We start from the raw sequence: 14,700 nt of genomic DNA on the forward strand, positions 1-14,700 counted from the left end.
AGGATGAGCCGGGAACCGCAAGGTTGGCGGTTGGAACCCCGGCTGCTCCATGTCCCATGTCGAAGTGTCCCTAAGCGAGACACCTGACCCCTAACTGCTCCTAAATGACTAGTAATGCAATGCAACGTTGGACATGTTGTCAGCTGGAGAACAGCTCCCCTCCTGGCAGTACGTACTTGGTGTATCGCTCAACTACAAGCGCAACAGAACAGCAAGCAGAGCAAAATCCAAAAGGTTTTTCTTTTGTGTTACGTAAGTTAGAAAAGATATTTTGAAGTATGATTTGTCTTGAATTAATTTGCATCTTATTCACTTATGTTTGCATTTTGTAATAACATTTCTGGTATTATCACACTGACTAATTAAAGACTAAAACAGTTTCATATTTGTTGAGAGCACCAAGCCGAAGTTCTTTCAACACGTCTCTGTATCTCTCCTGATACCATTTCATCTTTTTCTATAGTAAGCCTGAATTTTCTGTTGTGTTTTTAATCTTTCCTTTTAATCATTTGCAGCTGTTGTTGATTCCTGGCTTGTTTTTGTGTGTGTTTGTTTACCTTAAGAAGGACCAGAATTGATGCTTCGCAGCACACTGACTCCCATCATTAGGTTGGAGCTCGATCCATCACTGCCCCAAACTGTCGCCTTGCTGTCTTTTCGGCTTGTTAAGAGAACGGATGGGGAATTCTCTCTCATTTGTCAATAAATACATTAGAGCTTATTGCAGTCTACCCTGAGTCTTGGCTCATCTTTTTCCTAACTCTTTGTTGCACGGTTCAAACTCCAATATCACTCTAAATCCCAGCGACAACTCCACAGTAAACGACAGCACAGAAAAAGATAAGAACACATCTGTTTTTTTCCATTTTGAAAAGCTCTTGAATCCATACCCTTGTTATTTAAACTCTTTATGACAGTGAACACAGCAATAAATGAAAATCCATATGTTCATTAAACCGGCAAGCTCATTTTCTGTTTGAATAACCCTACACCTTGTTTTGTGTGAGGAACATCGATTGAATGAAAACCGGCATGTGAATGGCACTTAAAGAGATGACAAGTGTTTAGACTGAGCTCATTCTAATTTCACACCATCATTGGGAATCACTCCGGCAACACATTGTCGGGATCCCCAATACACCAAGGAAACATTGCTGTGTCTGAACACCAGAAACTCCAGTTTTGTAAATGGACACATTTTTTAAAGAGTAAAACAAAGAGGGGTGAAATTGCTTATTAACAGAGTTGGTCAAGGGGGAGGATGCATATTAGGGAATACTGCTTATTGTGCTATTTTTGTCATTACGCAGTGGATTATCGAAGACAATGTTTACAGTCATAGTGGCGCTTAAAATCAGACATGAAACCTCAAAATATGTTACACTATGCATCATTTCTTTAAACAATATCCCTATAAGTGACTGTAATGAGATGGGAAAGAAATACCAGTACTGTAAAAATCCACTGTACATACGCAGACGCCTATTTATTCTAGCAATACACAAATATCCATCTGTGTACACAGGGCATTGTTTTATTATATTTACCAGTCAATAAATACATTACTATATATAGAAAAGTTATGACATATGACATATAGTTATCACTACAATCCTGTAAATTATACATTAATCATTTTATCTGCTATTGTTATTTTTTTTCTGTAGAAACTATGGAAGTTGAATGAATGTACTTTGTTTGTTTGTTTACGGTGTTCAATTGAATTTTTTTGTTAGCAGTATTACGTTTTCTATGGGATTCTTAGGCTTAATTACTTAATGATAATAATAATAATATATTTGTTTTTATTTTTCAGGACAAGCAAACTTGCCAAATAAAACCTAATTATAGGTCTTTTACTGTCAAACAAGAGCATAATATTGCAACTCTGTCTTTGGTTATTGCGCATTTCTGCACATTACCAGCGCAGAGTGACGCTACCGAATATTTACCTTTGACCCCGTTGCATGATGAAGCTCAGCCAATCGCTTGGCTCGTTGTTGAGAGGTATTCAGGTTTCTAGGAGGTTGATACCCTCTCGTCAACATGGTGAGTACAACGATTCAAAAGAATGTATTAATAACACTAAAACAAAAGTAAATCATTTTAGTTATGAAACGTGTACCTATTTGGTGTTTGTCTAAGGACCATCTATTTGTTGGAATAATGCTACAATATTGTTGCAAGTCCTATAACACCACAGGTTAGCATGTCGTGTTAGCTTAGCGCTGAGCTATGGTAGCGCCACACGCATACTGTCATGGTTCCGACTATGTCCTGGAACTGATACTTTTTATAAAATAAAGGTAGAGACCATTCTGCTCCCGTTAACTTCGGCTGTGCATAAAATTGGAAAACACGTCTAATTGTCTTCGCACATTTAAACTATAAATCAAAGCTGATAAAAGTTTAGTTTAGCTAGCCGATTAAGTTAGTTGGCCAACTAGCTAACATTAAGAGCTCACGTTAGCAATTGGTAAACCATTATTCTTCACCAGGCTTTAGCCAGAGCCTATAGTCATTCATTTCGAACAGCATTTTACACGGTAACAGCTAACATAGTTAGCATAACTCAGATTTAAACGTGAGCTTTTTGATAAAGCGTTTAACTTAGACAAACAAAGGAAACTTGCTTTTGGACAATCATCCAGTCACAACTAACGTCAGCGTGTATTTAACGTTAGTTAAGTTGATAACCTGGTTAACGTTAGCCGGTTAACGTTAATGCATCCACGTTATCGTCTAAGGTTAATTAAATATAGGTTAACGTGATTTAGGTTGCTAACCCATTAAGTAAACTTCAAATCAATCAATTCTTTTTTAACATTTCCATTGGACCTCGACGAGTTAGGTTAATCAGACTCGTGCACATAAGTTGTGACTTGCTAGTTAACGTTAGGGATCTAATTTAAAGCTGTAAAACGAATGTAACTTTGGTTAACAATGTCAGAGATTGTGTATTAATCTCTTGTCTTCTAGGACTATATATGTATACTTAGGACACGGATTAGTACAAGCAGAATAAGAATTGGGCTCAAACTGAATGTAACGTTATCTCTTCTCCTTAAAGAGTTTACGATAGTTTGCATCCTTAACACTATATTATCCCACTGCCTCCTGTTGTTAAGTCTCCTTCAATGTCACCTAATAAACCCTGTGTTACTACTCCTCTAGCAGTACTATCCCAAAATAGAAGTTCTGCCCCCCTCCACCCAGTAATTGTGTGATCCAGGTCTTTTCTCTTATACATATTTTCTAAAGCTTACAAACATGTGCTCCACTATCTGTCTTTCACGACACGGACCACCAACTGTTGGTTTGTTTCCCAGATATTGTTGAGTTTTTTGACTGCTTACTGCCTCTCATACTTCTCACCAGTCTTGGGTTTAAGTGAAGGCGTCATACTTAACATGTTAACATTCTTGTGTAGATAATTGCGTTCTCCCAACAGTGTTGGCAAAGATTCGGTTTGTTTTCCTCCACTTTTATTTACCCGGTGTGTTCTTAGAAGAAAATACGATGTCCTGTTGTCCTTTTCAAATCAAAAATGGCCGGCAGGAGGCCCTTTATCGTCTCAGGTGCTCAGAAGCTGCCAAAACAGTTAAAGAAAAGAGATCTCGCTCTGAACCGATCAAATGTACAATCGGGATTCCACCCTAAATTCTTATTCTGCTCTTACTTAAGTGTTGCCTCGCAGACTGAACAGCAATTCCAACTTGTTTTAGTGCATGCTAATACAGTGCTTTATTAAATCACCATTGGGGTCATATTCTTGACATTCTGTCGAAACTACTTAGGAGCGTTGTTTGAATTTGCCTGATGGGCATCTTTGGGGCTGTAGTTTTGTGCTGTTGAATTGTTCTGCTTTATTCTTAGAGATGTTCTCCTATGTTGTTCATGACAGTCTTCATCGGACGCCAATAATGGCCCGAGCCAAGCGCCACCTTATCCAGGTGTTCTGCCCTCAGCGATACCTCCCCAATTTGTAAGTCAGTGACAGATATGTTTATAACAATTAGGTTCTCACCTCTTGTTGCCAGTCGTCCTACCGGGTTAAAGTTAGAGTGGTCAATGTTAAGGTCTTTATTAATGTAACTCTAATCGAATGCATCCTTCTTTTTCTCCCGATTAATTCATCCAGATGGGACCACCAGGAATACCGCCTCACTTCCCTCCCATTGGAATGCCCCCTATGGGGCAGAGACCGCCCAGCATGACTCCGCTGCCTCCCGGTATAATTCCCCCAGGCATAATGCCACCGATGGGGGCCCCGCCAATGGGACAGGTGAGCCTGGCAGGAAGCTCGTAGGCTGATCTGTAATTTATTGCAGTTGTTAGTTCTTTGGGCTCGGTAGCTTGTGTTGCTGCTCCTCCTCTCACATCAGCAGGCAGACTGCTCCTGATTCAAACACGGGTGTACCGCAGTGCAACACCCAAAGCAGATAAGTCAGGGCCAGGTGGCAGATGTTATTCCTTAAGTATAGAATCCACTGCACTGCAGAATGTCTTTTTGTAAATCACGACTCTGTCGCAAACAAGTGAATTGATGGTACGTTCAGTACGAGTGATTTCTCTGGTCATTGGTTTTGTAAGGAGTTATATATCCAACAGCGGCAACATCACCAAGAAATGGACATTATGCACCAATAATCAGACAAAGAAACCTCCACGTTGTCAAATTTATGTGAAAAATGACCCCACTATAGCTCATGATTTTTCGTATGCAATGAGGGACGATAGGTTGACGTCAGACAATTTGGTTTACCGTAAAATAAAATGGCAACTTTTAAAACCTGTCCAATCATCTGGCTTATTATTATGTTGTGTTAGATATTAATCAATTTTTGTTTTACAATGTCAATGCTCTGAGATCTCAAATGACTTAGGTGAGCACTACATTATTATGACTAGTGGAGCCAGATATGAACAAACCTTTCTTCAACTCCATCATGTCTTCATCAGAAGATGCCACTTAACTTTCTGCATCTTTTTGAACCTCCCATCACAGCCATGTTCAGAGGTGTCGTGTTTTCAGGTTTTTCCATCTGTCCTATTTTCATGATTGCAATATCCAAAGACTGCTTGGAGGGTATTTAGTGCGAAATTCCACTTTCAACCAAGGTTGTAAATAGACGTCTATTTGTCTTCTGACAACTCAAGTAACATTTAACAGTACACGTTCATTTTAACTTTTCACACCTGAGTAACCTGATGGCAGGAGCTGCCATGCAAGGGGCCGCCTGCCCAACATCTGTCTAACCATTCGGACTCTATACCGGGTGACGTGTCATGCACAAGGCCGACCTGCTGTAACACTGAGCCACAGTAAATAGATTAGAACTCAATGGTCAAAGTTTCTGCCGATTATGACAGCTGTGCTCAAATATTTAACAGGACAAAATTATGAAGTGAAGACGTTTTGGAAAAAGGGAGGCATACCACCGCAACAGTGTTTTATTATCTAGTTTTTTTTTTAGCTATCTTTTAAATAAGAAATGAGTCGCGTTATCAGGCATATGGGTTCCTTTCATGCTTATGAATAAGTGTGATGTTTGAAGTTCTTTGTTCAAGGTGCCAGCAACACCAGCCTACAAATGTGACAATGGGCTGCAGTGTGGTGTGTTTCTGCTTCACAGATGCGTTGGCATCACACCATTAAATACGCACAGCCAACCCTGTTCAACTGCCCCCCCCCCCCCCCTCCCCGAGTAGCAAGCAGCCTTTCACACAGACACCAACAGCAAGTCTCACACTGTGTCGTAATACGTCTTCCTGCACTGGGTGGTATGAAAATGCCAAATGAATATTTCATGATGCTTCTTTTATTAGATGCCAGGCATGATGCCACCTATGATGCCAGCGATGATGATGCCTCCTCACATTCCAGCTGCGTCTGTGCAGCCAACGGGGCCGGTAACTCTCCGTCACTGCTCTGTTTTAACACTTCATAATATTCACTGCAATCTCTGAAATCCCAAGCGGATCGTTTGTGCTGCCAAGCAACACCGTCGGTCGTGAATAGTTGTCATTCACAAAAAGATCTGTACATTTTTAATCATGTATTGGAACAGCTGAAAATAGTAATTATACAACATGTTCCTTATTGTCACTGTTTTGTTTTGGCTTCATCTCAGCTGCAATCATAATGATACACATGTTGGTAATTTCCTTAATACTGAGAAATAATGATACAAATGAGTAAAATTTGTATTGTATTGGTGTATTGACTGACTGACTAGTCTGTCTTAAATAAAAATATTGTGCTTTTCCTCAGCCTGGTGTTGACCCCTCAGGTAAGATCCTTAATTGGTCACCATTCTCACAAATCCTTTTCTTGCGTGTTTTGCATTGAATATAAATAAAGTAAATAAAATAAATTATGTGACTGTTGTGTTTATCTTCACAGTTGCTGCACCTGGAACAGCTGTAAGTGTAGTATTATTTTTTTCATCCTTTTTTAATATGCTATAATTACAAGTTTACAACAATTTAGTGTTCTTATGAATAGTTCCAAACTATGGTTTTCAGTCGCCTAAACAAACTGAACATTTGATTTTTCCCTTTGTCCTTGCAGAGTGCCACAAATGGATCTCAACAGGACGACCAACCAAAGAAGGTCTGCTCACATTGAAAATGCAAAGATATCAACTACGATACCATACCATACAAATATTTACTTCTTTTTTTTGTTGCCTTTTTTCGTTTCTGCACCAGAAGTCCCTGTGGACAGAACACAAGTCATTGGATGGGAAGACCTATTTCTACAACACAGAGACCAAGCAGTCCACATGGGAGAAACCAGAGGATCTCAAATCTCCTGCAGAGGTACAAACGCTTTCATGACGTGTCGTAAATATAGCAGCGACAGCTATTTGCTACCTACAGACGTAGTGGAGTTATGTCTGCCAGAGCGGAGAATGATGTCATACTCGCTCCGTGTCGCTGCAATCAGAGCTTCTCTGTGCTCGGTTTGCATAGTGAGTCACAGCATGTGTGCTCATATGTTGGGTACCAGCGACCCACGACGTTGTTGACATTCATCAACAACCTTAATGACGGCAGAGAACTACTACTACTAAGTTTGTACGTTTTAAACAGTTCATTGCGTTATTTATTGTAAGCGACAATATAATCAACAGCAAGTAGGAAAGAGGATTGATCGTGTAGAGGAGTCCTCATTTCCACTTCCGAAAAACGTTTCTCACCCGTCGCGACACCTTCCAAGCGAGCGAGAAATTGGGCCTCCATCAAAGTTTCAGCTCAAAATGGCGCGCTGTGTAACGCTTCTTCCCTCAGAATCAGGACAGGAGTTACGGAAACGGTCTGTGTGTATTTGTTTTAAAGTAAAAAAAGAGAAGAAGCAGCAGCAGCTAGCCTACCACTTTTATTTATGTAACAAGCTGAGTTTTTATTTTAGATTCACGTTATCCTTCATTGAGAAATAACCTTCCTTTTGTTTTACCACTTTTTAGCAAATGCTGTCCAAATGCCCTTGGAAGGAGTACAAGTCCGACACGGGGAAGCCTTATTATTACAACTCTCAGACTAAGGAGTCTAGATGGACGAAACCCAAAGAGCTGGAGGATCTGGAAGGTAAAGAGCGGCTCTCTGATGATGTCACACCTGTTTGAACGGATGTGGCAGCTTGATAAATGTCCGGTTAGACTTACATGCGTGAGAGGGCTTTGGGGATGACAACAGAATGGAGTATGTTATGGCTCGTGCAGTTCATTTGTCTATGCTGTTTTCTTATTAGCAACATGTTAAGAAATGAAAACTAGTTCCCTAAAAGCTATCATGTTCTTTCTATTTCAGCTATGATCAAAGCAGAGGAGAATGGGTAAGAGCCTCCTATTTACACTCAGTTCCTGCAGCGGTTATTGAAAGTTACTCCTAATACGATTACATCCCGTTTTGTATTGAAAGTTTTACATTTTTCATTTCGTTGTCCTTTATGTCCTTATCCTGTCAGCGACGTTGTCCTGCTGTTCTTCCCATGTGGTTTAACCCCTCGTGGTGTGATTTCAGGACGGAGGCGATGGCTCCTGGAACCGCGGCAGCTCCCGCAATGCAAGCAGACAACACTGCCGCTATGGTAACCGTGATGGAGGCGGAGATTGTGGCCGCCGTCTCGGAGGAACACCTGTCTCAGGCGGCCGTGCATCACGTAGCTGAGATCAAGACTGTGGACGCACCTGTGGCTTCCTCCGAGAGCTCGGTCGCCACAGAGGCCGCAGCCAGGTAAACAACTGTGTCTGACGTCTAGGCGGACAGTGTCTCCGGTACTCAGGCGCACGTCGTCTTCATCACGCCGGGACGAGAATAGAGTCCTTATGAACCGGGGTTTTATGTACACGGCACCCTTTCAACGTAATGTATTCATGGATGAGGTCTATTTTTGCGTCTCATAAATTGGTTTAATGTTCACATCTCCCGACGTGATGAATGTACGATGTCCTAAGTGCTTCATGCAAACACAGTTAAGTTAATGCGTTGCCGCTTCCTTTGCCCTCAGTATTGAAGTCACAAAAGAAGAAAGGCCAGAACTTCAGAAGAAGACGTACAAGTGGAACACAAAAGAGGAGGCCAAGCAGGCCTTCAAAGAGCTGCTGAAGGAGAAGGTGAGTCGGGCTGTCGAACAGGGCCAACATGTAGATGAACTTGGGCCACACGTTGGGGGAGAGTTTGGAGGCTGAGCTGTCTGTCAGCTTGTGGTGCCTGTTTGCATTTTGACATTTATCCAGTGAAATTATCCCCGAAGCATCAGCAAGCTTGCCTGGACAGGAATTATTAGCTATTAATTATTTAGAATTCATTATGCATGTATCTGCTACAAAGACTGTCGGGCTGATCGCGTCATTTCATGTCTTCAATGCAAAACCGCATCAAAGTGACTGTTTGTCATCTGTTATTGGCTTTTTTAGAATTTAGTCAAATATGCAGCTGTGTACTTGGCGAGTTTGGCCGTGGTGGGTTATGTACACACACACACAACATCTATGCCACGTGTCTTCTTCCTACGGTGAGAACTGGTCACCGAAGGTTGGGGGGATTTTTGTGTAGCAATTAACCATTAGCTCTATGGAGGGGAAAAAAAAGAGTAAAATTGAGTAGATTTTCAATTATTTAAAACCTGCTTTCTGTTTAATAACTAACCACCAAAAAAGCTGGTTTATATTAACGATGATCCAGCCACGTTATTATTAAATAGGGTGCTTTTGTAAATATATTGTATGTGTATGTATTGTAATAAGTCTGTCCTAATGCCTGCCGTGTTAGCCTTTGCATGGTGATCTGGATTTAATCCCTGTCCCTCCCTTTGAGACCCCAGGAGCCCTCGGCTCAGTCTGTGAGCTTCACCTCTGGTTGCCGTGGATGCGTTGTCGCCTGGCTCCACCCACCTCGAATGCTGCTATATTTAGGCTCTTTTTAATGTTGTGCTTAAAGCGCTCCTCTGAGATTGCTTGCCAGTTCTCGCAAGATCTTAATGGCGCTGTCTTTGTGATTAGCTTCATTGTATCAAAGGCTGTCTGTGATTTAAGACGGTGAGAAAAAGTGACATGACTGTTAGTTAGAATGACTGACAATTTACAAGCAGTGGAATCCGTTGATAATGGATGAAGGAGTCGCTCCCTGAGAGAGGCAAGTGGCCGAAAGGGCGCTTACATAAGTCCTCTGCAGCCCCTCTATGAATTATTGTCCCTCGACATCTAGTAGTAATTCAGCAGATGTTTTAGCTCTCAGGAGAGAAAGCAGAACGGCTCATTGTCCCTTTTTTATTCAAAGGCACCGAATCCTGACTTTTTTATTTTATTCTCTGCATTTCAGGGTGTGTCCTCAAACTCTTCCTGGGAGCAGGCTATGAAGATGATTATTAATGATCCTCGCTACAGGTACGCTTTTCTCCTGGGATTGATCGGTTTATCCTGTTTACAGCAGGGGATGACGATGCCCCTCTGACCTACATTTTACTCTCCCTTGTCAATAAAGTGCCCTTCCCAAACTGAGTGAGAAGAAACAGGCGTTCAATGCCTACAAAGTCCAAACCGAGAAGGAGGAAAAAGAGGAGGCCAGAATTAAATACAAGGAGTCCAAAGAGACCTTTCAGAGGTTCCTGGAGAACCACGAGAAGATGACATCTACCACCAGATACAAGTAAGTGCCCTCAAAGAGGGTTTTTTTTCTATATTGATTTGTGTTTCCCTGTATTGTCAATGTGATTACGCAGATTGGACCGTTGAAAGGTCACCAGTGGTTTTGCACGCCACCATGCAGTCAGAGCACTGGCAGCTTCCTCTTGTGATTAGTTGGTTCTGATGTGCTCGTCTCATCGTGGGTTTGCATGTGTTTGGTTTCTTCCTCCTCTTTTATGTTGAATTTCTCACACACGCATAAATACAGCACAGACGCTGGAAACGACAACTATAAATAACTGCTTTTTGCTATTTGTGTACTTATTCGGCCCCGGCATCGTTAAACCTGTATTAAGGACTCGTGCATTAGGAATCATGCCAACAACATTTCAACTGCTTGAGTTTTGATCCTGGTGTTGCGCGAGCTGCAGTTCAGCAGCCTGCGGCCTTTCTGTGAAAGTCATCGTGACGGACAGATCGGCCGATGACCTTGATAACGAGCCAGTTCCACAGTTCTTCTAGTAGGGGGTTGTTGTGGTGGCAGACTGTAATCTGGGAAGGGGCACCACCGACACTATGACTTGATATATGGACCGGCTGATTATGTGTGTGTCTCCTACTTCGCTTAATACAGCTTCAGCTGTACTTTTTATTTACATGTTATTCCTTTCATAATATCTCTGCATCTGTTCATCTGATGACTTGCGCACCGCATCAAAAAACAAATGCGTTTTCTTCCTGTAAAATGCTGCCCTCATGTGGGTTATTGTGTGAAATTAATCGTGTGTACTTGCCATCCAGGAAAGCAGAACAGATGTTTAATGAGCTTGAGGTGTGGAGCTGCGTGCCAGAGAGAGACCGGCTGGAGATCTATGAGGATGTTTTGTTCTACCTCGCCAAGAAAGAGAAGGCGAGGCTTTGTTCCACATCATGATAACGTAGAATCACTTTCTGTCCATCATCATGAAGGACGTTCCCTTTTAAGACAAGGGGGCTTTGTGATCACTGACACTATTGACATCCTGCTTTCCTCTTCTCCACAATGCCTCCAGGAGCAAGCCAAGCAGCTGAGAAAGAGGAACTGGGAAGCTCTGAAGAACATTTTGGACAACATGGCCAACGTCACGTACCGCACCACCTGGTCCGAGGCCCAGCAGTACCTGCTGGACAACCCCACCTTCGCAGAGGACGAGGAGCTGCAAAGTACGAGAGATTGTTATTTCTCTAATTAGTTTGGAGCTAATCGTGGTTGTAGGTGCCGTTCAGTGGGTCCTCAGTTCTCCCTGTTGACACGTGTTGTTTCCTGCTGACAGACATGGACAAAGAGGATGCCCTCATATGTTTTGAGGAGCACATCCGAGCTCTGGAGAAGGAGGAGGAGGAGGAGAAACAGAAGACTCTTCTCAGGGAGAGGAGACGACAGCGCAAGAACCGCGAGGCCTTCCAGGTGAGCCTCAACATGAGCATCTCGGAACACGCTTACTTCACACGTTACATTAGTAAAACCCTTGAATCGCTGTGCTGAACTGTTGTGCTGAAGGGTTTTCTTTGTGTCCTCAGAAATTTCTGGACGAGCTCCACGACCACGGCCAGCTGCACTCCATGTCTGCCTGGATGGAGATGTACCCGACCCTGAGCTCCGACATCCGCTTCGCCAACATGCTGGGCCAGCCGGGTAAGACAGCAGGCGGCGGCACACGTGAATCCACCGGCCACATGAGCTCAATGATCTGCAGCACGTGGCTGTGATATGCAGCGCGTGACACATTTGAACATGCACACATGTATTTAACAAAACATTTAGCATGCCAATTTCTTTCTTCTAATTCTTTTAATGGTGATGTTTTTGTTTTGGCTGTGTAGTTTTGCATGCGTTTTGTGCATAACACATGTTTCCTTATCCCTTCTGTTGTGCAGGTTCAACTCCCCTTGATCTCTTCAAATTCTATGTGGAGGACTTGAAGGCCCGCTATCATGATGAAAAGAGGATCATCAAAGATATTCTTAAGGTACGTGTGGCTCTGGTGTACTTATACCTGGATTAGTGTCACAGGGAAAAGCCCTCGCTTTCATTAAGCGGGTTTGTTGTGATGTTTTATTCTTTTTCAGTCACACAACTTGTTAATCTGCTTCATTTGTGTCCCGCTAGGACAAAGGCTTTCTGGTGGAAATCAACACAAGCTTTGATGACTTTGGATCCGTCATCAGCTCCGACAAGAGAGCCACCACACTGGATGCCGGAAACATAAAGCTCGCATTCAACAGTGTGAGTTTCCCCACCAGCGTTTCTCAAACCCTTCGCAGAACCCAGCGGCTGTTAAGTATTTAACAGCTTAACGTTTGCCGGTTTAAGAACTTCAAATCAATGTTGTTATCGTAGCTAATTAGGGTTTGTATCGTTACAGTTGATCCGTCTTTCGATTTTAGGCGGTTTTGATTGTTTATTAACGCATTTCCCAACCTATTTGTGTGCAGCTGCTGGAGAAGGCCGAGGCCAGAGAGAGAGAGCGAGAGAAGGAGGAGGCCAGGAAAATGAAACGAAAAGAAGCCGCCTTTAAGAACATGCTGAAGCTGGCGACGCCCCCGCTGGAGCCCGAGACCACATGGGAGGGGGTACGTCTTTTATGCATAAGGATATTTTCACAGCTTCAAAGCACCGACAATTACCTACTAACAGCCCTCGCTATTTTACTCGAATTATTTCTAAGAGCTTTTCTGTTTTTGTTGTGCTCGTTCTTTTGTGACGATTTCAGATCCGAGAGAGATTCTTAAAAGAATCTGCCTTTGAAGATGTGACTCTGGAGTCGGAGAGGAAAAGGATATTCAAAGACTTCATGCATGTCTTGGAGGTGAGTCCGCCAGCAACGTGAGAATGGGCAGAAGTGACCAGAAGGTTTACCACCGCGGTCTTTTTTTTTTTTTTAACAGCACGAATGCCAACATCATCACTCCAAGACAAAGAAGCACTCCAAGAAGTCCAAGAAGCACCACAGGAAACGCTCCCGCTCCCGCTCGGTCAGTAGTCCTCGCTGCTATGAGACACCTTCTGCCCCCGCTGTCAATACTTCATATCACGCCTCGTTAATCTCCCAATTACTCCACTTCTCTGTTTTGACAGGGCTCAGAGTCTGAGGACGAGGAGTACCACAAGAAGAAAAAGAGGTCACAATCTAAATCTCCCTCCGAGCGCTCGTCCAGCGGAGAATCCGGTGAGTGGGCGTCGACGCTTTGCTCGTGTATTTGTCATCTCACGGAACAAGTGCACGGAACTATTGACGTTTATTGACTTTTTTTTTGCCCGAAACCAGAGAGAAGCTATAAAAAATCCAAGAAGCACAAGAAGAAGGGCAAGAAGAGGCGTCACAAGTCTGTAAGTATACCGGAAGTCCCCCCCCCCCCCTCAAATCCATGCAATGTGTTTACACACACGCACGTGTAATCTGGATGTACATGTATGTGAGCTGATGGGGGTTATGATCGTAGGCGTCGCCGGAATCCGACAATGAGAAGAAGGGAAGAGAGCGCGATGGAAAGCGGGAAAAGGACCTGGAGAAAGACAAAGAGAATGACAAGTCTCGGGGGAAATCTCGCCCAGACTCTAAACAGAAGTCTCCTAAAAGAAAAGCTCCAAAAGAGGAGGTTGGTTTTCTTCATCACTGCAGAAATTAGATTGGAATCATTTCAGCCGGTAATGGTCATGGTTGCCTGATGTTGAGGGAGCTTGAACTAGTAAAAGTTACCAGTGACTACTCCTCATTTAGAGGTTGTCTTGTTATTTTTAGTTACAGCAGTTGTGTTTAGTTCCTGGTAGTTCATGCGATGCTGAGTGTCTGTGTTGTGGTCAGGGTGGCTGGGACACATCAGGCAGCGAGCTGAGTGAAGGAGAGCTGGAGAAAAGGAGAAGGACTTTACTGGAACAGCTGGATGCACCTTGATGATCACACTTCTCCCGTCCTTTAACTGTATTCGTACACTTCTAGAGACATGCATTCCCCTCCGAGCTGGGCGCCCCCTCCACCCCCCACCCTGCAGACTGTGTGACGTAACACTGCTCTCTGGTATTCATGGGAATATGCTGAGCTTACACACTTATTTGGTAACTACTTTGAGATCAGGAAACTGATCAGCTGATCAACCGTTTAAATATCAGGTTGTCCTTTTGGTTGCTTTTGTTAGTATTTTTTTAGTTGATTGTAGCTGTACATGTTTTCCATTGCCAATCATTTTTATACTCAATTACGATGACACCTTCAACGCCACACTGAGCGTCTTAAACCTGGAAAATTAGACAATTCGCAGCATCTTTCATGATCTCTGGGCATGTTGGATTTGGTCAAACTTAACTATTCGCTAATTATCCAAAAAGGTTTTAATTTGAGCATCTGTTTAAATTGATATTTACCTTTGTGAAATGTAATAAAATACTGTTTCAATGGATAATGTGTCTAATTGGATACTTCATGAGATCAATATGGAGGCAATTGTTCTTATATGTAGTCTGCAAACATTCCACTGATAGTTAATAGATGAGCAGCTACTAGGACGACTTGTTAGTGGGGGAATCCTC

The 14,700-nt window shown here is 42.8% G+C and overlaps 1 protein-coding gene across 3 annotated transcripts; it reads left to right on the forward strand.

Annotated features, from left to right (window-relative positions):
• The first annotated feature begins 1,959 nt into the window (after positions 1-1,959).
• Positions 1,960-14,570, forward strand: prpf40a (PRP40 pre-mRNA processing factor 40 homolog A). Of its 3 annotated transcripts, none has more exons than XM_040201055.2 (27): positions 1,960-2,049; positions 3,905-3,985; positions 4,142-4,285; positions 5,830-5,913; positions 6,275-6,293; positions 6,407-6,426; positions 6,575-6,616; positions 6,715-6,825; positions 7,473-7,593; positions 7,816-7,840; positions 8,029-8,241; positions 8,516-8,621; positions 9,829-9,893; positions 9,991-10,155; positions 10,935-11,043; positions 11,186-11,336; positions 11,447-11,580; positions 11,694-11,808; positions 12,051-12,142; positions 12,283-12,399; positions 12,609-12,746; positions 12,887-12,982; positions 13,062-13,148; positions 13,252-13,342; positions 13,442-13,503; positions 13,617-13,772; positions 13,979-14,570. In XM_040201055.2, the coding sequence occupies exons 1-27, from the start codon at positions 2,047-2,049 to the stop codon at positions 14,066-14,068; spliced, it is 2,637 nt and encodes an 878-aa protein (XP_040056989.2). In that variant the 5' UTR covers positions 1,960-2,046; the 3' UTR covers positions 14,069-14,570. The 3 variants fall into 3 exon arrangements, with proteins under 3 accessions (XP_040056989.2, XP_077947273.1, XP_040056990.2); XM_078091147.1 differs by having other exon boundaries at positions 6,718-6,825; XM_040201056.2 differs by lacking the exon at positions 3,905-3,985 and having other exon boundaries at positions 1,969-2,049.
• The last annotated feature ends 130 nt before the right edge of the window (positions 14,571-14,700 follow it).

Source organism: Gasterosteus aculeatus, chromosome 16, assembly GCF_964276395.1.
Source record: "Gasterosteus aculeatus chromosome 16, fGasAcu3.hap1.1, whole genome shotgun sequence".
In the NCBI taxonomy this organism is placed as follows: Eukaryota; Metazoa; Chordata; class Actinopteri; order Perciformes; family Gasterosteidae; genus Gasterosteus; species Gasterosteus aculeatus.

Coding starts and splice junctions, on each gene's coding strand:
- prpf40a (XM_040201055.2), top strand. Junction 4,286..5,829: donor GGGCCCCGCCAATGGGACAG/GTGAGCCTGGCA, acceptor TTCTTTTATTAG/ATGCCAGGCATGATGCCACC. Junction 12,143..12,282: donor TCATCAAAGATATTCTTAAG/GTACGTGTGGCT, acceptor GTGTCCCGCTAG/GACAAAGGCTTTCTGGTGGA.